General features: G+C 47.5%; 1 protein-coding gene across 1 annotated transcript in view; it reads left to right on the forward strand.

The window, feature by feature from the left end:
- The window catches only part of uox (urate oxidase), a 45,646-nt gene that overhangs the window by 10,358 nt on the left and 10,881 nt on the right, over positions 1-24,407 (forward strand). The window contains exons 2-5 of the mRNA XM_072510351.1: positions 4,033-4,248; positions 7,473-7,589; positions 19,392-19,470; positions 23,115-23,301. Coding sequence (XP_072366452.1) covers positions 4,033-4,248; positions 7,473-7,589; positions 19,392-19,470; positions 23,115-23,301 — 599 coding nt within the window. The remainder of the gene's footprint in view (positions 1-4,032; positions 4,249-7,472; positions 7,590-19,391; positions 19,471-23,114; positions 23,302-24,407) is intronic.

The raw sequence follows: 24,407 nt of genomic DNA on the forward strand, positions 1-24,407 counted from the left end.
ATTGACGAGACACTGAATAGTCTTATAGTCTTACAGGATTTACAGTGCAGAAGGAGGCCATTCAGCCCATCGAGTCCGCACCGGCCCTTGGAAAGAGCACCCTACCAAATCCCATACCTCCACCATATTAGGGGCAGCACGGTAGCATTGTGGATAGCACAATTGCTTCACAGCTCCAGGGTCCCAAGTTCAATTCCGGCTTGGGTCACTGTCTGTGCGGAGTCTGCACATCCTCCCCGTGTGTGCGTGGGTTTCCTCCGGGTGCCCCGGTTTCCTCCCACAGTCCAAAGATGTGCAGGTTAGGTGGATTGGCCATGCTAAATTGCCCTTAGTGTCCAAAATTGCCCTTAGTGTTAGGTGGGGTTACTGGGATAGGGTGGAGGTGTTGACCTTGGGTGGGGTGCTCTTTCCAAGAGACGGTGCAGACTCGATGGGCCGAGTGGCCTCCTTCTGCACTGTAAATTCTATGATATCCCCGTAACCCCAACTCACCTTTTTTGGACACTAAGGGCAATTTAGCATTGCCAATCCACCTAACCTGCACGTCTTTGGACTGTGGGAGGAAACTGGAGCACCCGGAGGAAACCCACGCAGACACGGGGAGAATGTGCAGACTCCGCACAGACAGTGACCCACAGCCGGGAATCGAACCTGGGACCCCGGAGCTGTGAAGCAACAGTGCTACCCACTGTGTGACCATGCTGCCCCAAGTAGACTGGATCTATATTCTTTAGGGCTCAGAAGGAGATGCAATCTTATTGAAATACACAAGATTCTAAAGGGGCTTAACAGGATAGACACTGAGTGGCGGTTTCCCCCTGGGTGGGGAATCGAGAACACGAGTCTGAGGATACGTTGATCATGTAGGACTTAGAAGAGGAATAAAGAACAAAGAATAAAGAAAAGTACAGCCAAGGAACAGGCCCTTCAGCCCTCCAAGCCCGTGCCGACCATGCTGCCCGTCTAAACTAAAATCTTCTACACTTCCTGGGTCCGTATCCCTCTATTCCCATCCTATTCATGTATTTGTCAAGATGCCCCTTAAATGTCACTATCGTCCCTGCTTCCACCACCTCCTCCGGCAGCGAGTTCCAGACACCCACTACCCTCTGTGTAAAAAACCTACCTCGTACATCTCCTCTAAACCTTGTCCCTCGCACCTTAAACCTATGCCCCCTAGTAATTGACCCCTCTACCCTGGGGAAAAGCCTCTGTCTATGCCCCTCATAATTTTGTAGACCTCTATCAGGTCGCCCCTCAACCTCCGTCGTTCCAGTGAGAACAAACGAGTTTATTCAACCGCTCCTCATAGCTAATGTCCTCCATACCAGACAACATTCTGGTAAATCTCTTCTGCACCCTCTCTAAAGCCTCCACATCCTTCTGGTAGTGTGGCGACCAGAATTGAACACTATACTCCAAGTGTGGCCTAACTAAGGTTCTAAAAAACTTGCCTCTTGAAATTTCTTCATTCAAAGGGTTGTGAATCTTTTGAATTCTCTACCCCAGTATATCCTCCATTGCTGAATGTATTCCAAGGTGGAATAGGCAGATTTTATATCCCTCAGGTAACTATAGGATACGGGGAAAAGGCAAAAAAAAGAGGAGTTGAAGGGCAAGATTAATCATCATGGAAACAAACCTGTTGGACTTTAACCTGGTGTTGTAAGACTTCTTACTGTGCTCACCCCAGTCCAACGCCGGCATCTCCACATCATGGTATTAAATGGCAGAGCAGGCTGGATGGGCTGTACAATCTATTCCTGCTCCTATTTCTTAAGTTTTATGTCTTTAACCTGTCCGTGCAGATCTCTTATCTTGGGGGTTGTGCATTAGTCATTCCCAGATTCTCAGTGTGGGTTCCCATTAGGTAAAGCTACATAATGGAGTGTCCTAAGGGTGAGCATTTATATTTATGTATAGTTCACAGATTTTCACTACAATGCTTTTACTTTCCGAGTGATAGTTTTATCAACACTCTTACAAAGCAACGTTAAAATTGATGCACAAAGCAATAAAATATTGTTGACGTTGGATATCTGGACAAGAAAGAATAGAATTCTGGCAGTGCTCAGGTCGGGCAGATCTGCAGAGAGAAACATCGGGTTAGTATTATAGGATGGTGACGTCCACAGAAAAGCCGGAACATAGAAAATAGAAGCAGAAGGAGGCCCTTTGGTCCTTCGAGTCTGCTCCGACACCCATTAGTCCTAATTCCTTCTTCAAATTACACGACGTTTTGGCCTCAACTACTTTCTGTGGTAACGAATTCCACAGATCCACCATTCTCTGGGTGCAGAAATTTCTCCTCACCTCAGTCCTTCAGGGTTTATGCATCATCCTCAATCTGTGACCCCTCGTTCTGGACTCCCCCACCATCAGGAACATTCTTTCTTAATCTACCCTGTTTAATCCTGTTGGAATTTTGTAAGCTTCTATGAGATCCCCTCTCAAGCTCCAAAACTCTAAGGAATATAATCCTAACTGTCCCGCCTCATATGACAGTCCCGCCATCCCAGCAATCAGCCTGGTAAACCTTCGCTGCACACCCTCCACAGCAAGAACACCCTTCCTCAGATAAGGACACCAAAACTGCCCACAATACTCCAGGTGTGGCCTCACCAATTCCCTATACTATTGCAGCAAAGCATCGCTATTCCTATATACAAATCCTCTCGTTATGAAGGCCAACATACCATTTGCCTTTTTTATTGCCTGCTGTACCTGCGCGCTTACTTTCAGTGACTGATGCACGAGGACACCAAGGTCTCGCTGAGTATCCACCTCTCTCAATTTACACCCATTCAAAAAATAATCTGCCTTCCTGTGTTTCCAACCGAAGTGGTTAACTTCACATTTATCCACATTATACTGCATCTGCCGTGCATGTGCCCACTCACTCAGCCTGTCCAAATCTCGCTGAAGCATCTCTGCATCCTCCTCACAGCTCACCCTCCCACCCAACTTTGTATCATCTGCAAATTTGGAGATAATAGATTCAGTTCCCTCTTCCAAATCATTAATATATAACCTGACAAAGTTCCAACAGAGGAGCAGAATAGCTGAATTGGTAACCTAGCCTTTCTCCCTTTGCGGACAATACCGGGCCTAGCTGTGTACTTCCAGCATGTTTTGTCTGTTGTGTTTGAACAAATGATGTGGAGATGCCGGCGTTGGACTGGGGTGAGCAGAGTAAGAAGTCTTACAACACCAGGTTAAAGTTCAACAGGTTTGTTTCAAACACTAGCTTTCGGAGTGCTGCTCCGGCGTAAATTACAACAGGTACCTGGTTCCGCGGGTGGCCTCCCGGGTCCTCAGGGGGGCGGGGGGGGGGGGATCTGGCCCCGGGGGGTGCCCCCATGGTTGCCTGGCCTGTGATCGGGGCCCACCGATCCGCGGGTGGGCCTGTGCCGTGGGGGCACTCTATTCCTCCGCGTCGGCCGCTGTAACAGTCCACGATGGCCGAAACGGAGATGAACCCCCCCCCCGCGCTGGGATGACGCCAGCACACGCTGGCGCTCCCGCACATGCGCCAACTCGCGCCGGCCGGCAGAGGCCCTTCTGCGCCGGTTACTGTGTCGCCAAGCCCTTTCCGCGCCGTCCGGCAGGGCGCAAATCACTCCGGGACCGGCCTAGCCCCTGAAGGTGCAGAGGATTCCGCACCTTTGGGGCGGCCCGACGCCGGAGTGCTTCACGCCAATCCTTCCCGCCGGAGTCGCCCGCCCTGCCAGTTTTTGCAGAATCCCGCCCTGTATGTCTCTGGAACCAACCTCTTCATTCACCTGAGGAAGGAGCAGCGCTCCGAAAGCTAGTGATTTGAAACAAACCTGTTGGACTTTAACCTGGTGTTGTAAGAGTTCTTAGTTTGAACAAATGAGCATACAAATTTGGAGCAGCAGTAGGGCACCGGGCCCCCCGAGCCTGCTCCGCTACTTAATAAATTCACGGCTAATCTGATTACAACCTCAACTCCACAGACCACCATAACCTACTCCCCTTGCTAATCTGATTGTGTTTTCCTTTGTAACACAGGGAGATGTGGAATTTGTCCGCACCGGATATGGGAAAGATGTGGTGAAGGTGCTAACCATTAGGAGAGAAGGAAAACATCATTACATCAAAGAGATTGAAGCAAATGTTCAGCTTACACTGAAGACGTTAAAGGATTACCTGCACGGGGACAATTCCGATATCATTCCTACTGACACTATCAAAAATACCATTCACGCCTTGGCTAAGCTTAAAGGGGTAAGTTTACTTTGGGTATAGTTACTGTAACACACTCGACCTTGCACACATATACATTAGGGATTTCAACTCTGGTTGAAAGCGTTGCTGGAGGTTTTTTTGTATATTTTAGAGTTTCATCAGCAATGTAGAGATGACAGTAGTTTCTAAGATGTGGAGATGCCGGCGTTGGACTGGGGTGAGCACAGTACGAAGTCTTACAACAACAGGTTAAAGTCCAACAGGTTTGTTTCGATGTCACTAGCTTTCAGAGCGCTGCTCCTTCCTCAGGTGAATTCCCTGCTCACCTGAGGAAGGAGCAGCGCTCTGAAAGCTAGTGACATTGAAACAAACCTGTTGGACTTTAACCTGGTGTAGTAGTTTCTAAGTATGCCGTATCTTTATTCACAGCGTTGTATACAATGTTTTGAATTGTGTACACCAGGCTTCAGCTTCTCCTAGCTTCTGTATGTGTGTTTGCTTCTCCTGAGCCACATCCAGTCTCAACCAATCATGCACAGTGAGCACAGATCAGTTACCAGGCTCTCATAATCAAAAACAGTACAATTATTGACACAGTGGTTAGCACTGCTGCCTCACAGCGCCAGAGACCCGGGTTCAATTTCAGCCTTGGGTGACGGTGTGGAGTTTGTACGTTCTCCCCGTTTCTGGTTGGGCTTCCTCCGGTTGCTCCGGTTTCCTCCCACAGTGAAGATGTGAAGGTTAGGTTTACTGGACATGCTAAAGTGCCCCTTAGTGTCAGAACATGTGCAGGTTAAGTGGAGTTATGGGGATAGGGCTGGGCATGTGCCTAGGTCCAGTGCTCTTTCAGAGGGTCAGTGCAGACTAGGTGGCCTCCTTCTGCACTGTCAGGATCTATGATTGTTCTATTCAATTGAACACTACCGTCTCATCAGCTGACCTTCTGCTTCCAATTGCCCCAGCCCCCCACACTCCTGCCATTGGCTACTCAACATGTCAATCCTCACAGCATGTCCCCATGCCCACATATCCCTCCTCAGCCTGCTGCAATGCTCCAGAAATGCGCAACACAGACTGGAAGAACAACACCTCATCTTCCAATTAGGCTCATTGCAGCCTTCTGTGTTGTTCAGCTTTGCTCCCACTGAGCATGGCCTCTGTTTTATCTATCATTCCCTGCTCATATGTCCATTCTCTCAGTGCTCCATCTCCCTCCCACCCCCCCCCCCCCTTCCCCCACCAATTGGAATGCACAAAACCCCTTTATTGGCCAATTGAACGTCTGTCAGTCAACCGGACCCCTTTTCCCTCCCCAGTAATTCAGTAACTTAGAGATGATGAAATAAGCCCATTCTTTTTGAAGTTCCTCTGATTTTTCTTCAGGAAGGTTTGTGTCCTGGAGAGAAACCTTCCATTGCTGGAATCGGCAGGTCATTGGTGCAGTGATATTTCCACTGGACTAATAATCCAACGACCTAGGGAAATGCTCAGGGGACCTGGGTTTGAATCCCAGCACGGCAGATGTTGAACTTTGAATTTTTTAAAAACCTTGAACTAAAAGTCCAATGATGACCATTGTCGATTGTCATAAAAACCCATCTGGTTCACTCATGCCCTTCAGGGAAGGAAATCTGCCGTTCTTACCTGGTCTGGCCTACATGTGACTCCAGACCCACAGCAATGTGGTAGACTCTTAACTGCCCTCTGAAAAGGCCTCGTCAGGGCAATTAGGGATGGGCAATAAATGCAGGCCCAACTAGTGATCCCGCGAATGAATTTTTTTTTAAATCCTGAAGGATTGACCGAACCACTGCAGGGGGGATGGTGGTAATGTCACCAGGTTGGTAGTCCATAGCCTCAGGGGCTTCAAATCCCCCCAGCGTGGAAGCTGGTGGAATGGAATTAAATGCTCAGTCATGTTTTCTTAATGACAAAAAATGCTAAGTACTCACTGTCAAGACAAGATTTTAATTAATTTAAATTTCATTCTACCAGCTGCTGGAATTGAACCCATGACCTCACAGCCATGACCTGGATCTCTAGTTTGCTTGTGCAATGACGCTACCACTACATCTTTCACGAGCTTGAACTTTATTACCAGGCTCGGTTTGTCAGTCTCGGAGGTGATGCATTTATTGGAACTGTGAAGAAATGTACAATTTGTCTCAAGCAAACTCTTCATCGAGAATGTTGTTGCAAAGAGCTCTCCTCTCTTTTCGGTGACGTTTAAGTTCTGTACAGGCAGCACACTGGCACTGCTGCCTCACAGCATAAGGGGCCCGGGTTCAATTCCAGCCTTGGGTGACAGTCCGGCCAGGGTTTTTCAGCTGCGCTCGCCCAGCGGCCGGAAATTCGTGCCTGAGGTCAACGGACCTTTACATGGTCCCCATCCCATCCGTGGTGATCTTGTGGTGGGCTCGGCCAAAAATCCCAGCCCCTTGTGTAGAGACACGCTCTCCCGTATCTGCGTGGGTTTCCTCCGGATGCTCCAGTTTCCTCCCACAGTCCAAAGATGTGCAGGTTAGGTGGATTGGCCACGATAAATGTTTTGTTATGCTCTTGACGTAGCATAAGCTGCTTCCTTGATGTACACTCGACAAAGGAAGGTTCGGACTTGGAGATAGCTTTAACACATTCACTAAACTATTAACAATTCTCCGACTTGGATTCAACTCTCCTGTTAATCCTGCTATAGCTACTCAGACTAACTAACCAGTCTGCTACAATCCACGTGGTGGGTGTGATGTGTTTCAATCAACCCTGTCTGTACTCAATAAGTGTCTCCACTGGAAAGAGGAAGATCATGTGTGCTGTGTCCTTATATATGGGTTGGTGTAATGCCCCCCTGTGGTAGTGTCACTTCTGTGTGTGTCGTGACTGCCCATTGGTCGTGTCCTATCTTACTGACCTATTGGTTGAATGTCTGTGTGTCATGTCTCTGGTGCTCCCTCTAGTGCTTATCTAGTCTTAGTGTATTTACATTAACCCCTTGTGTACTTACAGCGATGCATATCACCACAATAAATTGCCCCTTAATATCCAGGGATGTGCAGGTTAAGTTATTGGGGAGAGGGCTGGTTGGGCGGGACACTGGGCCCAGGTAGAGTGCTCTTTCGGGCGGTCGGTGCAGACTCCATTGGCCACATGGCCTGCCTCTGCACCGTAGGATTCTCTGAATTCTGTGAATTAAGTGTAAAGAAATGAGAAATTGCCTGTAAATTCGATGATAGCCTATGATATATTGACATGCTATATCTTGTCAGATTCGGACTATTGAAGAGTTTGCACTGGATATCTGTGACCACTTCCTGACTTCCTTCCAACATGTTAGTCGGGCCATGGTCTACATGGAAGAGGCCCCCTGGAAACGTTTGGAGAAAGTAAGAATTTTAGACAAACATTGTTGAGAGGTATTGACATCTTGTTGCATTTCAATTCCATGAGTACTTATTGCCCAATTCTACCCCTTCTAAATTATTGCTTCTCGTTCACTAAACTATTCTCATTCTTTTTCCTTAAAGTATGCTTATTAAGGTTTTACATTTTAGAGAATAACACTACAAAATTACAAAGTAATACATCGCCGTAAGCAAGGATCAAAAAAAAAATGGCACGGCATACAGAGGACAGAGAGAAACAGAAAGGAGGACAACATCACAACTGGCTCGATACAATCATTAGACATACTTCGATACCGATACATCCCCACCAGAGACCGAGGGAGAAACAGGGTGAGGCCATGCCAAACACCGTAAACTGGTGCACATCCTCCCACGCCACCTCTGCCCACAGTTACTACAAGAAACAGGAGACATTTTCCGCGGTATGTTCGAGTGCGCACCACGGTTCATCTCCCTCAACTCCGGCAGCACCAAAGGCACCAACAACCCACCACAGCCTCTTCACCTCCGTTACCAGACCCATCTGCACCCGAGTAGGAGCCAAGCACTGATTCTTCACGCTCAACCTTCCATAAGCAAAGAAAATATGCAAGAACCCCAGTCCTAAGGGGAGTTGCATATACACCACACAACGCAACTTAACCCCAGCCTATTCATTCCAGCATTCCATTCTGTTATATTACTCTTTGGTAATATATCGTTTACTCTTTGCTTCGTATTCCAGAATGGTCTGATGGTATGATTCTGATGAAAACACCAATTTTTAACTTAGAGCAAACATTGAGTTCACACGCTCTACAAAACAATAACTAGTTAACACGTAATCTATATTAAAGTATTAACTAATTTAAACTACACGTGCTAAACTATGCTGTGATCTATCTCCCAAACACTCTATTGTCTAGTCACTCCTGGTTGGAAGAGACTCAAGATCCTTTGAGTTCTCATATATATATTGGGATTTCCTTTCATTTCATTTCGAATTGCCCTCTAGTGGTTGTGTTCCACTGAGATGTCATCATTCACCCTTTCCTAGGGGTGCACATCTCCAAAAATCTGCCCTGGTCCACCCACGTTGACGCTACCACCAAGAAAGCACAACAGCGCCTATACTTCCTCAGGAAACTAAGGAAATTCGGCATGTCCACATTGACTCTTACCAACTTTTACAGATGCGCCATAGAAAGCATCCTATCGGGCTGCATCACAGCCTGGTATGGCAACTGCTCGGCCCAGGACCGCAAGAAACTACAGAGAGTCGTGAACACCGCCCAGCCCATCACATGAACCTGCCTCCCATCCATTGACTCCATCTACACCTTCCGCTGCCTGGGGAAAGCGGGCAGCATAATCAAATACCCCTCCCACCCGGCTTACTCACTCTTCCAACTTCTTCCATCGGGCAGGAGATACAAAAGTCTGAGAACACGCACCAACAGACTCAAAAACAGCTTCTTCCTCGCTGTCACCAGACTCCAAAATGACCCTCTTATGGACTGACCTCATTAACACTACACCCTGTATGCTTCATCCGATGCCAGTGCTTATGTAGTTACATTGTATACCTTGTGTTGCCCTATTATGTATTTTCTTTTCTTCCCTTTTCTTCCCATGTACTTAATGATCTGTTGAGCTGCTCGCAGAAAAATACTTTTCACTGTACCTCGGTACATGTGACAATAAACAAATCCAATCCAATCTATATATATACATATTATTACACTATACTGTTATGCAGACAGGACCAGCAGCAACATGGTCAGATTGTGGTCAAACCTTCAGAGCCTCCCAAGAAAGGAAGAAGCAGAAAAGGAAGAAAAAGCTAAAGCTACTGTGATGAATGTAGGAACGTGGTAAATATATTGGGCTGGATTCTCCGCTGTCAGGATTCTGGGTTGCGCCGCCAGCACACCCACGCCTGGGGATTTCCCGACAGCCAATCCCATTGGCTGGCGGGACGGAGAATCCTGTTGCAGGCAGGGGCATTGCAACAAGACGGAGAATCCCGCTCATTGAATTTTATATTGGTTGTAGTAAGATATTTTTTTAAAGCCTGAGTTAAGGTAGATATGAGTTGCAGTAACATTGTCAAAGAACCTAAGTTAAGGTGTCCAGACTGTGTGTCTGCTAATGCTGCAATTAAGAGGTCATAAAAGGCAAGGTCATGATTGAGTCTAACCATTTAGTTTTTATCTTAGAGGTTTAAAGGGATATTGTTAAGATTGCTGGAGATTCCCTGGGGCGTAGATAAGTTGCGAAGGAGTGTGGGCAGCACGGTAGCACAAGTGGATAGCACTGTGGCTTCACAGCGCCAGGGTCCCAGGTTCGATTTCCCCGCTGGGTCACTGTCTGTGTGGAGTCTGCACGTTCTCCCCGTGTCTGCGTGGGTTTCCTCCGGGTGCTCCGGTTTCCTCCCACAGTCCAAAGACGTGCAGGTTAGATGGATTGGCCATGCTAAATTGCCGTTAGTGTCCAAAAAGGTTAGGAGGGGTTATTGGGTGACGGGGATGCGGTGGAAATGAAGGCTTAAGTGGGTTGGTGCAGACTCGATGGGCCAAATGGCCTCCTTCTGCACTGTGTGTTCTGTGTTTTATGTTCTATGAACGTAGTCCTAGCTAAGCAGGTGACGGAACATCAAAGTGGGATACAGATTATGTAATTAAGGGGAGGAGCCAGGTCCGCCTGTAGATTTGCAGTCTGCTGGAGGTTTTTAAGTTGAACAGCTTTGTCAAATCCTGTCAAGTTGAGCAGAAGCTTCTGAAAAGACAGAAGGATGTTCAGGTTGCTCTTAAAGGTTCTCTCTCCAAAAAATCTCGACGCAGTTAAGTAAGCAAACCTGTTCTGTTAACTTTACTTACAAGTGAATATTTATAGTAAAGGTGTAAGGCATAAGTTTAAGATTTTCCGTGTGTTTAAGAACTGTTTATCTGATAATCGTAACATTATTTCTTTGATTTTAATATGGTCAATTCTGTGTTTAAATTAAAGTTTATTTTTACGTAAAAGCTACCTATTGGTCAGAGTTCTTTTCTGGTATCCTAACAAATGTTGGGGTCATGTCCGGAATCTTAACACTACCAGAACTAATTGCCATATGCCAGCAACCAGCAATGAACAAGAGAAGAGAGCAGGTTGCTCAATCCACCAGAAAAGCGTCTCACCCCCACAGGGGAACAACAGGATATCCACCAAGCATCGAACTCGGATCATCCCCAGGCCCCTGTGCACAGAAGGAGCAACTGGGCGGCACGGTGGCACAGTGGTTAGCACTGTTGCTTCACAGCGCCAGGGTCCCGGGTTTGATTCCCGGCTTGGGTCACTGTCTGTGCGGAGTCTGCACGTTCTCCCAGTGTCTGCGTGGGCTTCCTCCGGGTGCTCCGGTTTCCTCCCACAAGTCCCGAAAGACGTGCTGTTAGGTGAATTGGACATTCTGAATTCTCCCTCTGTCTATCCGAACAGGCGCCGGAATGTGGCGACCAGGGGATTTTCACAGTAACTTCATTGCAGTGTTAATGTAAGCCTGCTTGTGACAATAATAAAGATTATTATTATTACAATCCCAGATGAGATCCCAACAGTGACTAGGATACGGGACCGAAACCCAACATTTTAGTTTATTTGTAAGACTGTGCGGGAAGAATGATTTGCTCGAGGAGTGATTGCATGGAGAAATAGGGCTCTAGTATTTCCAAAACAAAACTTTATTGTGAATACAATATTTAACTTTTTAACTTTACTACGGAAAAGAGCAATTTACAATTACACCTTAACACAACTACTCAATTTCCCATTAAACAACAGGAAAATAAACATACAGCTCTCCACCTATCTTAAAATTAGCGGGGCATAGAGTAATACTTGCATTATAAAACAGATTTGGGTCATGTTAGATTTCCTTCAGACTCTGGATGAATATCTTCAAATAGCTGGTTCACCTGCGATGTTTCAGCTCCTTCCTTGTCCCCAGCCAAGACTGCTCTGCTTTATATGTTATGACTCTTTTATAACTATCCTACTATGAGAGAATTGTGGACTCAGTTTCAGGCAGATCAGAATTAAGCTCCTCTCTCTCTCCCAAAGCCTCTCCAAAAACTCCCTGCCTCTCAGTGTTCCTGGGCTCCACCCAGCAATGACCTCATCTCCCCAAGCTGAAAAACAAATGATCTCTGCAGGCTGCAAAGCACAAGAGCACTCTGGAGGCTTCGCCAGTCAAGCCACATTCCTCTGGTCAATTTCACCTGCATTTTCCTAGAAATTCCCAGGTCTTTACTAAACAAAATCCTTTTCAAAAACATGACCACTGCAGTCAAATATGTTATAATTGCAGGCATTTAACCCTTAAAGTGTCACAATATTTAGAAGACAATATTTCTAAAATCCTCCATTGTTCACATGACACAGCCGCCTTCTTAAACCACTGCGGTCCATGTGGTGTAGGAGCACTTACACTGGAGGTGCGGCTGGAGGTGCCGCTCAGCTGGCTGGACAGCTGTTTTGTGACGCAGATTGTGGCCAACAGCACGGGGTCATTTCCCGTAGCAGCTGAAGTTATTCGTGAACGCCCGCTTTCTCAACCTTGCCCCTCGCCTGAGGTATGGTGATCCTCGGGTTAAATCGCCAACAGTCAGCTCCCCCCTCTCAAAGGGTAAAGCAACCTATGGGCTTTTGGGACTATAATAATAATAATAATCATCTTTATTATTGTCCCAAGTAGGCTTACATTAACACTGCAATGAAGTTACCGTGAAAAGCCCCTAGTCATCACATTCCGGCGCCTGTTCGGGTACACTGAGGGAGAATTCAGAATGTCCAATTCACCTAACAGCACGTCTTTCGGGACTTGTGGAAGGAAACTGGAGCACCCGGAGGAAACCCACGCAGACACGGGGAGAACGTACAGACCCTTCTAGAGGATGAGGTTTGGAAGGTGGTGCTGAAATAACATTGGCGAGGTGCGCTTTGTAGGTGGTACATACTGTGCACCAGTGGTGGAGAGAGTGAATGTTTATGGTTGTGGATAGGGTGCTGATCAAGTCGGTTGCTTTGTCCTGGATAGTTTCTGTATGTCCGAGTTGCATCATTCTTCTGGTAGCTCAGTAAAAACAGCATCTAGCTGTCCGCCTCACTAGGGTTTGTGGTGCAGTGGGTAGCGTCACTGCCTCAGCGCCAGAACCGTCGAGTTTCAGTCCCTCTCCAGGTCTAGATGCTCAATGAAGTCACATTCCTTCCATGGCCAATGAGGTTGGTTGTCAACCTGCAACGCTTTCTAACAAACGTCAATGGCTAGCGGTAAGAGTGGGAGAGAGTCCTGGTCATCCGTGTGATGGAAAGAACGTTGGCGTCTCGATCATTACTATCCATAGCTCCAGATGACAACATATATGCCAAAGCGCATGTTGCCACAGCAACTTCAAGTCACTGAGTGAACCGTAACACAACGCCGCTCGCCATTAAAATGTTTTAAACGTTATGAAATTGCTGCATTTGCATGAGAGATAAAAACTAAACCTGCAGCATCTGTTTAGTCCTGGGACTTAGGGGCATCGGTATTCTTTAAATAAAGCACTGATTGTTAATTATTCTAAATCGGCTTCTCTGGTATGGAGAATTAGCGAATAGTATGGGTTAGATTTAGAATATGGCAAATTTAACATTTTAATTGCTTTTCTTGCTTTTCAGTTTCAATGTTTTTCCCCTCCTTCCTATCTTTATTTGCTCTGTTTATTTCTCGTTCTGTACCTGCTTTGATGTTTAATTCATCCCGTTTTAATTGGCTCGCCATCTCAGTGTTTCTGCTATAAAAGCAGAAAATGCTGGAGAATCTCAGCAGGTCGGGCAGCATCTGGGGAGAGAGAAACACACAAGACGGGATTCTCCATCCGTCAACTATTGTAGAGTTACTGCAAAATAAGCCTGTCTCCTCGCACGACCTACTCCCAACTCCCCAGCCACAGGGTCACCTGGTGGGATTACACTGCCACCTAGTAGTTGGAGGTCATGCATAACATTATGTACAGAACTGCTTTATGCATATCACCACACCGCTGCGGTGAGTAGATTTGCCTGAGTGCTAAATTCTCCGTCCACGCTAGCAGGAGTAGCGGGGCGGACTCACAACAGAGAATCCCGGCCACAGTTAACATTTCAAGTTAGTATGGCCCCTTCACAGTTTTAAGAACAAAGAACAATACAGCACAGGAACAGGCCCTTCGGACCTCCAAGCCTGTGCCAGTCATGATACCAACCATTGCCAAAACCCTCAGCACTTCCTTGTGCCGTGTCCCTCTATACCCATCCTATCCATGTATTTGTCAAGAAAGTATGTCAGATTTCAGGCATTCACAGTATATTGCATTTATTTCAGTGATTCTGCTCCTCATTTCCGAATCCTTAAACCCCGTTGGTTACGAGATGCCCAGTTTGTTGCCCTGGGTCACTTGGGTCCCCAGTTATCAACTCACACTTGCAGTGACTTTGGGCTTTTGAGTCAAAGGGTGCAGTTTCAAGTCTGGCTAACGGAAGTGCTGTGAGGTGTTGGCTGGGGCAACATTTGATTTAATATTTTCACTAACTGGACTTTTTTCACTTATTCTCATTTCACTTGACCCTGAAAGCAGGCGCCGAGGGTGGATCGAACAGTATTCCACAGCTGACAATTCCACAGCCAATTTGGAACTGCAAGAACCTGGGGCGCGATTCTCCACTCCCATGCCGGTTGGGAGAATCGCCTGGGCCACCAAAATTTCCGGGGACGCCGGTCCGACGCCCTCCCGCGATTCTCCCAAGCGGCGGGAATGGCCCGGTCGATTTTCGCGGGCCGCAGGCCGGAGAATCGCCGGAGACACCCAAAATGGCGATTCTCCGGCACCCCCGCTATTCTGAGGCCCGGATGGGCCGAGCGGCCAGGCCAAAACGGCGGGTTCCCCCCGGCGCCGTCCACACCTGGTCGCTGCAGTCGTGGGCAGTGCGTGAACGCTGGGGGGGGGGCGGCCTGTGGGGGGGCGAGGGGGGATCCTGCACTGGGCTTTACCTGGAATGTGGGGTGGCCTGCGATCGGTGCCCACCGATCGTCGGGCCGTCCTCTCTGAAGGAGGACCTCCTTCCTTCCGTGGCCCCGCAAGATCCGTCCCCCATCTTCTTGCGGGGCGGACTTAGAGAGGACGGCAACCACGCATGCGCAGGTTGGCGCCGGACAACCCGCGCATGCGCGGATGACGTCCGTTATGCGGCGTCGGCCGCGTCATCTATGCGGCGCCGCTTTTACGCGGGCGACAAGGCCTGGCGCCTGTAGATGACGCGGCCCCGATACTGGCCCATTGTCAGGGCCTGAATCGGTCGGGACCGGGGCCGTTCCGCGCCGTCGTGAACCTCGACGGCGTTCACAACGGCGAGGCCACTTCGGCGCGGGAGTGGAGAATCCCGCCCTTGGCCTTTGTCTTTGTTATTCTCCGCTCATGTGATGCCAAAAATACCGTACACCCCAGCACTCCAATGCACCGCAGACGAGTGACATTCAACTGCGGATGAGGAGCATCTGCAGCGATTATCAGGATTCAGAGCATTGGTGGAAGCATTCATTTCCAAATGAATTGCGAAATTTGGAGGCGGTTCAGAGGCGGTCTACTAGATTGATACTTGGAAGTTACAAAGGCTATGAGAAAAGTCTAGACAGGTTGGGCCTCTTTCCACTGGATTTTCGAAGAGTTAGGGGTGACTTAATTGAAGTATATGGGCTCTAAATGGTATCGACATTGTGGACATGCAAAGGATATTCGTTCTTGTGGGTGAGTCCAGAACGAGGGGCCTGTGGTGTTGGGTGCTCTGAGGTACAGACGAACCAACACGGTTGCGATTGGTACAACACAGTTTTATTCCAACTAGTTATTTACACATCTGACTTGGTACTCAGCACGTGGTGACTATGTGAGTGTCTTGTTAATGAGGTCCTGGCCTTGTCCTGTCTCCAGATGGACTGACCAGGAGGTGTCGTGTTTCTTGTCTTATACTGTGTCTGCTCTTGTCTGTGATTGGCTGTCGTATTATGTATGCTAATTGGTCTGTTGGTCTGTCTATCATGATGTGTGTGTTGTGATGTGTGTTTGAATATCATGACAGGGTCACTGTGTTAAAATGACATGTCGCCCTTGTAGGACAGAGATGAGGAGAATTCCTTTCTCTCAGAGGATTGTGCATCTGTGGAACACTCTGCCTCAGGAGGTGGTGGGGGTGGGGGGGTCATTGAATATCTTTAAGGCAAAGGTAGATCGATTCTTGTTAGGCGAGGGAATCAAAGGTTATCGGGGGTGGATGCAAATGTAGAACTCGAAATGCAAACAGATCAGCCATGAACTTATTGAGTGGCAGAGCAGACTCGAGGGGCCGAATGGCCTACCTCAGCTCCTATTTCATATGTTCATATTTATAAATACATTGGGTTGTTTCAAAATGCATATGACACAAAGCAAATCAGCTCCTCCCACTAGTACATCACCATAGAATCTCAGAGTTCTGAACTTGTTCAAGTTCAGACGAGTGAAAGGTCCGAACTTGACCGAAACCTATCAGATCCTGAGGGGGTTTGATGGTGTGGATACCGCGGTGGATGTTCCCTCATATGGGGAGGAGACTAGAACCAGGGGCCATATTTTAAGAATATGAGTTTTCCCCTTGAAAGTGGATGTGAGGGGAAACCGTTGCTGTCAGTGGGTAGTCTGTGGAATTCCCTTCCCCAAAGAGCAGTGGAGGCTGGGTCAGTGAATTTATTCCAGGCAGGATTAGACAGATTGATGATTGACAGGGGACTCAAAGGTAAAGGAGGAGGGGGGGGGGGGGGGGCAGAAAGGAAAATGGAGTTAAACGGGGTAGCACGATAGCATTGTGGATAGCACAATTGCTTCACAGCTCCAGGGTCCCAGGTTCAATTCCCGGCTGGGTCACAGTCTGTGCGGAATCTGCACATTCTCCCCGCGTGTGCGTGGGTTTCCTCCGGGTGCTCCGGTTTCCTCCCACAGTCCAAAGATGTGCAGGTTAGGTGGATTGGCCATGATAAATTGCCCTTAGTGTCCAAAATTGCCCTTAGTGTTGGGTGGGGTTACTGGGTTACTGGGGGTAGGGTGGCGGCGTTGACCTTGGGCAGGGTGCTCTTTCCAAGAGCCGGTGCAGACTTGATGGGCCAAATGGCCTCCTTCTGCACTGTAAATTCTATGATAATCTATGATGATAAACTCACACCCAAACCAGCCACGATCTTACTGACTGGTGGAACAGATTTGAAGGGCTGACTGGACCCTTCCTGCTCCTCTGTCCTCTCTTCCTCTGTCCACCAAGTCGACGATGATCACATTCATCATCTGGGGTGTTTGATAGGGTCAAGGGGGGCCGGCAGGTCACTGCGAAGGAAGGTCCTGCTGTAATTAGGGCAGGTTACTGGAACCTTGGCCTTTCCTCTCCTTGCGTTTTCTCTCTGCCGCTGATACCCACTTGCTTTCCCGTACCTGTTCTGACTCGATTACACCAGTGGCGGTGATCCTGGGCAAGTCTCTCCCAGAGCACAAGAGCGAGGAGGTTATGCTAAATTCACACAAGACTCTAGCTAGGCCTCAGCTGGAATATTGTGTACAATTCTGGACACCACATTATCGGGAGGATGTGAACGTATTGGAGAGAGTGGAGTAAGAGGTTCACAAGAAGCATTCCAGTCATGATGTAGATTGGCGAGATTGGGACTGTTCTCCTTGGAGATCAGATAACGTAGAGGAGATTTGATAGAGGTGTTCAAAATCATGAGGAGGCTGGACAGAGTAGACGGGGAGAAACTGTTCCAGCTCGATGAAGGATCAAGAACGAGAGGGCACAGGTTTAAACTGATTTGCAAAAGAATCAAATGTGATGTGAGAAAAAACGTTTTCACACAGCGAGTGGTTGGGGTCTGGAATGCACGGCCTGGATGTGTGGTAGAGGTAGGTTCAATTGAGGCATCTAAGGGTACATTAGATTATTATTTGAATAAAAACCATGTGCAGGGGGTATGGGGGAAATGTAGGAGGGTGGCACTCAGTGGCACCAAGCTCGTTTGGAGAGCCGGTCCAGACATGATGTGGGCCGAATGGTGTCCTTCTGCACCATAACAATCCTGTGATTCTGTGACTAGGAGTCAATGTCAAATCTCCTAAATGAAGCGATAGATAGAGTGTCCGTGCAGCATTTCCCCTGACCACCGTGACAGCAGATCACAGACCCAAGCTCTCCAGAGGAGATTTGATTTGGTAAGTGGGTATCATGTGAATCTGGTGACACAATGAAATGAAATGAAAATCGCTTATTGTCACGAGTAGGCTTCAATGAAGTTACTGTGAAAAGCCCCTAGTCGCCACATTCCGGCGCCTGTTCGGGGAAGCTAGTATGGGAATTGAACCGTGCTGCTGGCCTGCCTTGGTCTGCTTTAAAAGCCAGCGATTTAGCCTAGTGAGCTAAACCAGCCCCTAAATAGGCCAATAGAATGATAAAGCACAGCCTGAGGTCATTGGCCACAGTGTGTCTGTGAAACACTATGAAAGATTTATCCAACACAACAGCGCCTGTACTTCCTCAGGACTCTAAGGAAATTCGGCATGTCCACATTGGCTCTTATCAATTTTTACAGATGCACCATAGAAAGCTTCCGATCTGGCTGCATCACAGCCTGATGTGACAACTGCTCGACCCAAGACTGTAAGAAACCAGAGTTGTGATCACAGCCCTGTCCATCACGTGAACCCGCCTCCCAACTATTGACTCCATCTACACCTCCCGCTGCCTTGGGAAAAAAAGACCCCTCCCACCCGGGTTATTCTCTCTTCCACCTTCTTCCATCGGGCAGGAGATACAGAAGTCTGAGAACACGCACGAACAGATTCAAAAACAGCTCCTTCCCCGTTGACACAGACTCCTGAATGACCCTCTTATGGACTGACCTGATCTCTCCTCACACCTTCTCTACTGAGCAGTACTACACTCCGTATGCTTCACCCAATGCCTGTGCCTATGTATTTACATTGTGTATTTATGTATGTCCTATGTATTTTCATGTATGGCGCGATCTGTCTGGACTGTACGCAGAGCAATACTTTTCACTGTACCTCGGTGCGCGTGATAACAAATTAAATCCAATCCAATAAATCCGAGTCTTATGTTATTTCCTCACAATCCACCTTTTTAAATTCCTTTTCAAGTATATATCTAATCTCACTTTTGAGATTTACGGGCAGCACGGTGGCCTTGTGGATAGTACAATTGCTTCACAGCTCCAGGGTCCCGGGTTCGATTCCGGCTTGGGTCACTGTCTGTGCGGAGTCTGCACGTCCTCCCCGTGTGTGCGTGGGTTTCCTCCGGGTGCTCCGGTTTCCTCCCACAGTCCAAAGATGTGCAGGTTAGGTGGATTGGCCATGATAAATTGCCCTTAGTGTCCAAAATTGCCCTTAGTGTTGGGTGGGGTTACTGTGTTATGGGGATAGGGTGGCGGTGTTGACCTTGGGTAGGGCGCTCTTTCCAAGAGCCGGTGCAGACTCGATGGGCCGAATGGCCTCCTTCTGCACTGTAAATTCTATGATAATCTATGAAAGTTATTATCGCAATTGTTTACATCTTCATTTCAGGCAGTGTATATCAGATCAATATTTATTATCATAAAGGTAATTCTTTTTAATGACCTTTAACGTTTTGTGCTATACTTAACTGCTCTTCATCGGAAATCTGCTGATATAAGAAAAATAAGGAATATATCTGGATTTATTTTGACTACAGGGTGCTGTTGGCCATGTACACGCCTTCGTTCATAATCACGAAGCAACGCACTTTTGTGAAGTTGAACAAATGCAGAACGGTAAGTCTTCGCTTCCAACTATTGATGCCTTTGCAGTTAAGCAAATCCGATGAATCCCAGGAGATTATTTTTTAACAATGTTCTTCAGGGAAAGTAACCTGTCAGGTTAACCTGGTCTGACAAACTTGCAGTTCCAATTCCTCACGGCGTGACTCACCCTCATCGCTCTCAAAGCTTCCGATTAATAATTACTGCTTGTCTAGTGCTGCCAAGAATATTTTTAAAACTCCTTCCAACCACAACAAAGTAGCATCTATTCAGTCACCGGGGGCAGGACCTTTAAGATTATCAATTTGCACATCGCAGTTTCTGGCACACATAAATGACAAGCTATGGTTAATCAGAAATGGATAAAGATCTATTACCGGTCAAAAAAAAACATAGATCGTCTCGATCTATATCATCGGGTTTCCTTTTAGCAATGCTGCTCACCTTAAGGGTAAGGTTTTCCTCTCAGAGAATGTATTGTGCCTAATGGGGCATTTTCAGCAGTACCCAAGGCTCACTCAGTTCACTGAATCAGTGAAATCTGGTCTTCCAGCGCACTAGACCCCTGTCAGCACTGAGAGAGGAAAAAAGCCCCTCGGGAATCTTCCTGACAACTCTCAAAGCAACAGGTCAATAGCAGGAATGCTCATAAAGTAGTAAAAACATGACAAGCTCTTTCGCAGAAGCGTGAAGAGACGGGTTTGACATGGAACCAAATGGAGGGATATTCGGAAAGGTAGCAGTGGTATGTTCACAGGAGAGTCTTGAATCTTGCTGAAAAAGAAGTGTTGCTGAAGTTTTTCATCTTGTACTTATCAGAAGGGACACTTGTACTCAATAAAAGGGATTGATAAAGTAAATGTAGACAAAATATTCCCCCTTGTGGGGCAATCTAGATCACAGATTAGGTTGAGAGGTGGTAGATTTAAAACTGAGATGAGGAGGAACTACTTCTCGCAGTGCGTGGTGAATTTGTGGAACTTGCTTCCCCATAGTGTGGTGGAATCCGAATTGTTAAATGGTTTCAAGAGAGAGATAGATATATTTCTGATTTTAAAAATGGGTGAAAGAGATATGGAACAGGTATAATAATAATAATCTTTATTGTCACAAGTAGGCTTACATTAACACTGCAATGAAGTTACTGTGAAAAGCCCCTAGTCGCCACATTCCGGCGCCTGTTCGGGTACACAGAGGGAGAATTCAGAATGTCCAATTCACCTAACAGCACGTCTTTTGGGACTTGTGGGAGGAAACTGGAGCACCCGGAGGAAACCCACGCAGACACGGGGAGAACGTGCAGACTCCACACAGACAGTGACCCAAGCCGGGAATCGAACCTGGGACCCTGGCTCTGTGAAGCAACAGTGCTAATCATTGTGCTACCGTACGTACCGTGTAGCGAAGTGAATTTGAGACCAGGAAGAGATCAGCCATGATCTGATCGAATGTACATATGTTCCTGGAACAAGTAAAAGAACACCAAATTTTAAACAATCACAGCAAATTACACGACAAGAGAAAAGCACATATTTTCAGTATAGATCGGCATTCGTAACTGACCCCATAAGTCCATAAAACCATAAGATATAGTAGCAGAATTAGGCCATTCTGCCCATCGGGTCTGCTGCGCCATTCGCTCATGGCTGATATGCTACTCATCCCCATTCTCTTGCTTTCTGCCCATAACTCCTTATCCCCTTACTCTTCAAGAAATCCCTTTATTAATCCAAAACACCAGATTTGTGTTTGAGGTGCTGTTACCTACAAGACAGCGGACCAAGACCTGGAAGGGGGAATTGGACAGACTAGTTCTTTCTTGTAAGAACTAGAAGCAGGAGTCGGCAATTTAGCCTCTCGAACCTGCTCCACTGTTCAATATGACCATGGCCTCACCTCCGCCATCCAGCCCGTTCTCCGTAACCCTTCCACCCATTACTAATTGAAAATCTGTCTAACTCCTCCTTAAATTTACTCACTGTCCCAGCATCCACCACACTCTGGAGTAGCGAATTCCACAGAAGTAGTTTCTCCTCAACTCTGTTAATGAGATACTAAATGAATACTTTGCATCAGTATATGGTCGGCGCAGGCTTGGAGGGCCGAAGGGCCTGTTCCTGTGCTGTACTTTTCATTGTTCTTCGTTCTTTGTTTTAAATCTGCTACCTCTTATCCTGAGACTATGGTGGTGGTGGTGAGGGGGTGGACTCCAGTTTGATATACCTCCTCCCAAAAATATTCTGTGCTTCCAATACCAGCTCCCACCGCGCCCCCCCCGCCCCACCCCACCCCACACACACACCACTGGTGAAAGGGTACTTTAACTGGGTCAGTTCGGCTTTTTGGCAATTCCTGCCTGAATCTTTCTGCTTCACCAGTGTGCTCCAGTCCTTATACATCTCAGCAAAATCTACCTCTTCAACCAAGCTTTGGGTATCAATCCATCCATAGCGCAATGTTCACATTCTGCATGTTTACCCTTAAAGTATCACGGACATGTTTCACGTGAAAGCAGCACGGTAGCATTGTGGATAGCACAATTGCTTCACAGCTCCAGGGTCCCAGGTTCGATTCCGGCTTGGGTCACTGTCTGTGCGGAGTCTGCACGTCCTCCCCGTGTGTGCGTGGGTTTCCTCCGGATGCTCCGGTTTCCTCCCACAGTCCAAAGGTGTGTGGGTTGGGTGAATTGGCCGTGATAAATTATCCTTAGTGTCCAAAATTGCCCTTAGTGTTGGGTGGGGTTACTGTGTTATGGGGATAGGGTGGAGGTGTTGACCTTGGGTAGGGTGCTCTTTCCAAGAGCTGGTGCAGACTCGATGGGCCGAATGGCCTCCTTCAGCACTGTAAATTCTATGATAATCTCTGAAAGGTGCTGTTTTAATGTAAGCTGTTGTTGAATGACTAGTTCATCTGCTTTTGACTAGGGAACATAGAAAAAACACTGCGTTCCTCTTCTTGCAAATTGCAGCATGGAATTCTCTTACACTCCCCCAATAGTAGACTCGGAGTCTCAGCCTAGAATTCTGTTCAAGTCTCTGGAGTGAGGTTTGAATCATTAAGCTGAGACTGTGGGCGACACGGTGACGCAGTGGTTAGCCCTGCTGCCTCATGGCGTCGAGGACCCGTGTTCGATCCCAGCCCCGTGTCACTGTCCGTGTGGAGTTTGCATATTCTCCCCGTGTCTGCATGGGTCTCACCCCCACAACCCTAGGATGTGCAGGGAAGACGGATTGGCCACGCTAAATTGCCCCTTAATTGAAGAAAAATAATTGGGTACTCTAAATGTAAAAAATTAAGCCGAGACTGTCACTTACAAATTATCATAGAGTGGCACAATGGTTAGCACTGCTGCCTCACAGTGCCAGGGACCCAGGTTTTATTCCAGCAATGGGTGACTGTGTGGAGTTTACACATTCGCCCCGTGGCTGCGTGGGTTTCCTCCGGGTGCTCCGGTTTCCTCTCACAGTCCAAAGCTTAGGTGGATTGGTCGTGTTAAAAATTGCCCCTTAGTGTCCAAATATACGCAGGTTAGGTGGGAATAGGGCGGGAGAGTGGGTCTAGGTAGGGTGCTCTTTCAGAAGGTTGGTGCAGGGCCGAATAGAGGACTGTAAGGATTCTATGATATTCTCACCTGTGCGCTCCTGGTTGCTTTACAGAACCGCCTGTGGTTCACGCTGGATTAAAAGACATGAAGGTCTTAAAATCAACGCAGTCTGGCTTTGAGGGGTTTCAAAAGGATCGATTCACTACCTTGCCTGAAGTGAAGGACAGAGTGTTCTGTACCATTGTGTATGCCAAATGGCGTTACAGTACACCCAGATATGCCAACTTTGACGCCGCCTGGTACGTTTGCGTAACTACACTGTGTCATTGTCAGGATCCAATTGTCAAATTCTTAATTTGAGAATAACCCTCTGTATTTACATTTCCCAACTCCTCTGGTGTCTCATGTAGCCTGCCACTTACCAACAAGAGTGGGGATTGGTGTTGCCAGCTGGGGCTGTCCCTCTTCCAGCAGGAAGGTTGGGGGTGAGGTTTCTCAGAATGGAACCAGGGACAAAGTGCTCCCGTTGAGTGGGGAGGATAAAGAATCTGGGATCATTCTCCCTCAGAGGAGAAAAGCTCAAGGGAAGCTTTGATAGAGAATTATCAGAGGCTTTGCTAGATTATAGAGTAACTGTTTCCAGTGGCTATGAGAGAAAACAGATTGAAGGTAACGGGCAAAAGAGCTAGCGATGAGGAGAAGTATTTCTGTAATGGTTGCGAGTTGGGATCTGGAATGTGCTGGCTGAGATTCAGGAATAACTTACGAAATTCAAGTGGAGAAATATTTGAAGGGAAAAAGTCATGATGATGGAAAAGGGGAGGGGAATGGGACTGATTAATTAGATGGCTTTCAAAGAGCTGTCACAAGAATGATGGGCCAAATGGCCCTATTCTGCTTTGTATCATTCTATAATCTACAAAAGGGCACTAGCCAGACCCACATCCTGGAAATACTTGTGTCTCAAACACCCCTTACTTCAGCTACGTCTCTGACCCTCAGGTCTGGGAATTCCCTGGTCTTGAGTTGCTCCATTTTCTAGTGAAGGGATTGGTGGGTGTTGCCAGATTTGGGTTGGGTGGTGCTCCAATCTCCTCGATTGGTCGTGACATGTGTCTGCTGAGGTGCTCTGCTGCTGAATGACATTGATCCTCTCAACTGCCTTGTGCAAAAACTAAATGCTCATAGCTTTCTGATGCACTGTCAATTACGACGAGACGAGAGTAGAGAGTAATCGAGGCTTTATTACGCAGAGATGTGTGGCCTCCTACAGCTGCTGCCGATATGGCTGCAGCTCGGAGAGCACACACATTTATACTCCGCCTACTGGGCGGAGCCAGCAGGCAGGGATCTACCCCCGTACCTGTAGTACAGGGGCCTTACCGTATTACATCTCATACGTGCA

The sequence above is a fragment of the Scyliorhinus torazame genome, chromosome 7 (genome assembly GCF_047496885.1).
Source record: "Scyliorhinus torazame isolate Kashiwa2021f chromosome 7, sScyTor2.1, whole genome shotgun sequence".
Lineage (NCBI taxonomy): Eukaryota > Metazoa > Chordata > Chondrichthyes > Carcharhiniformes > Scyliorhinidae > Scyliorhinus > Scyliorhinus torazame.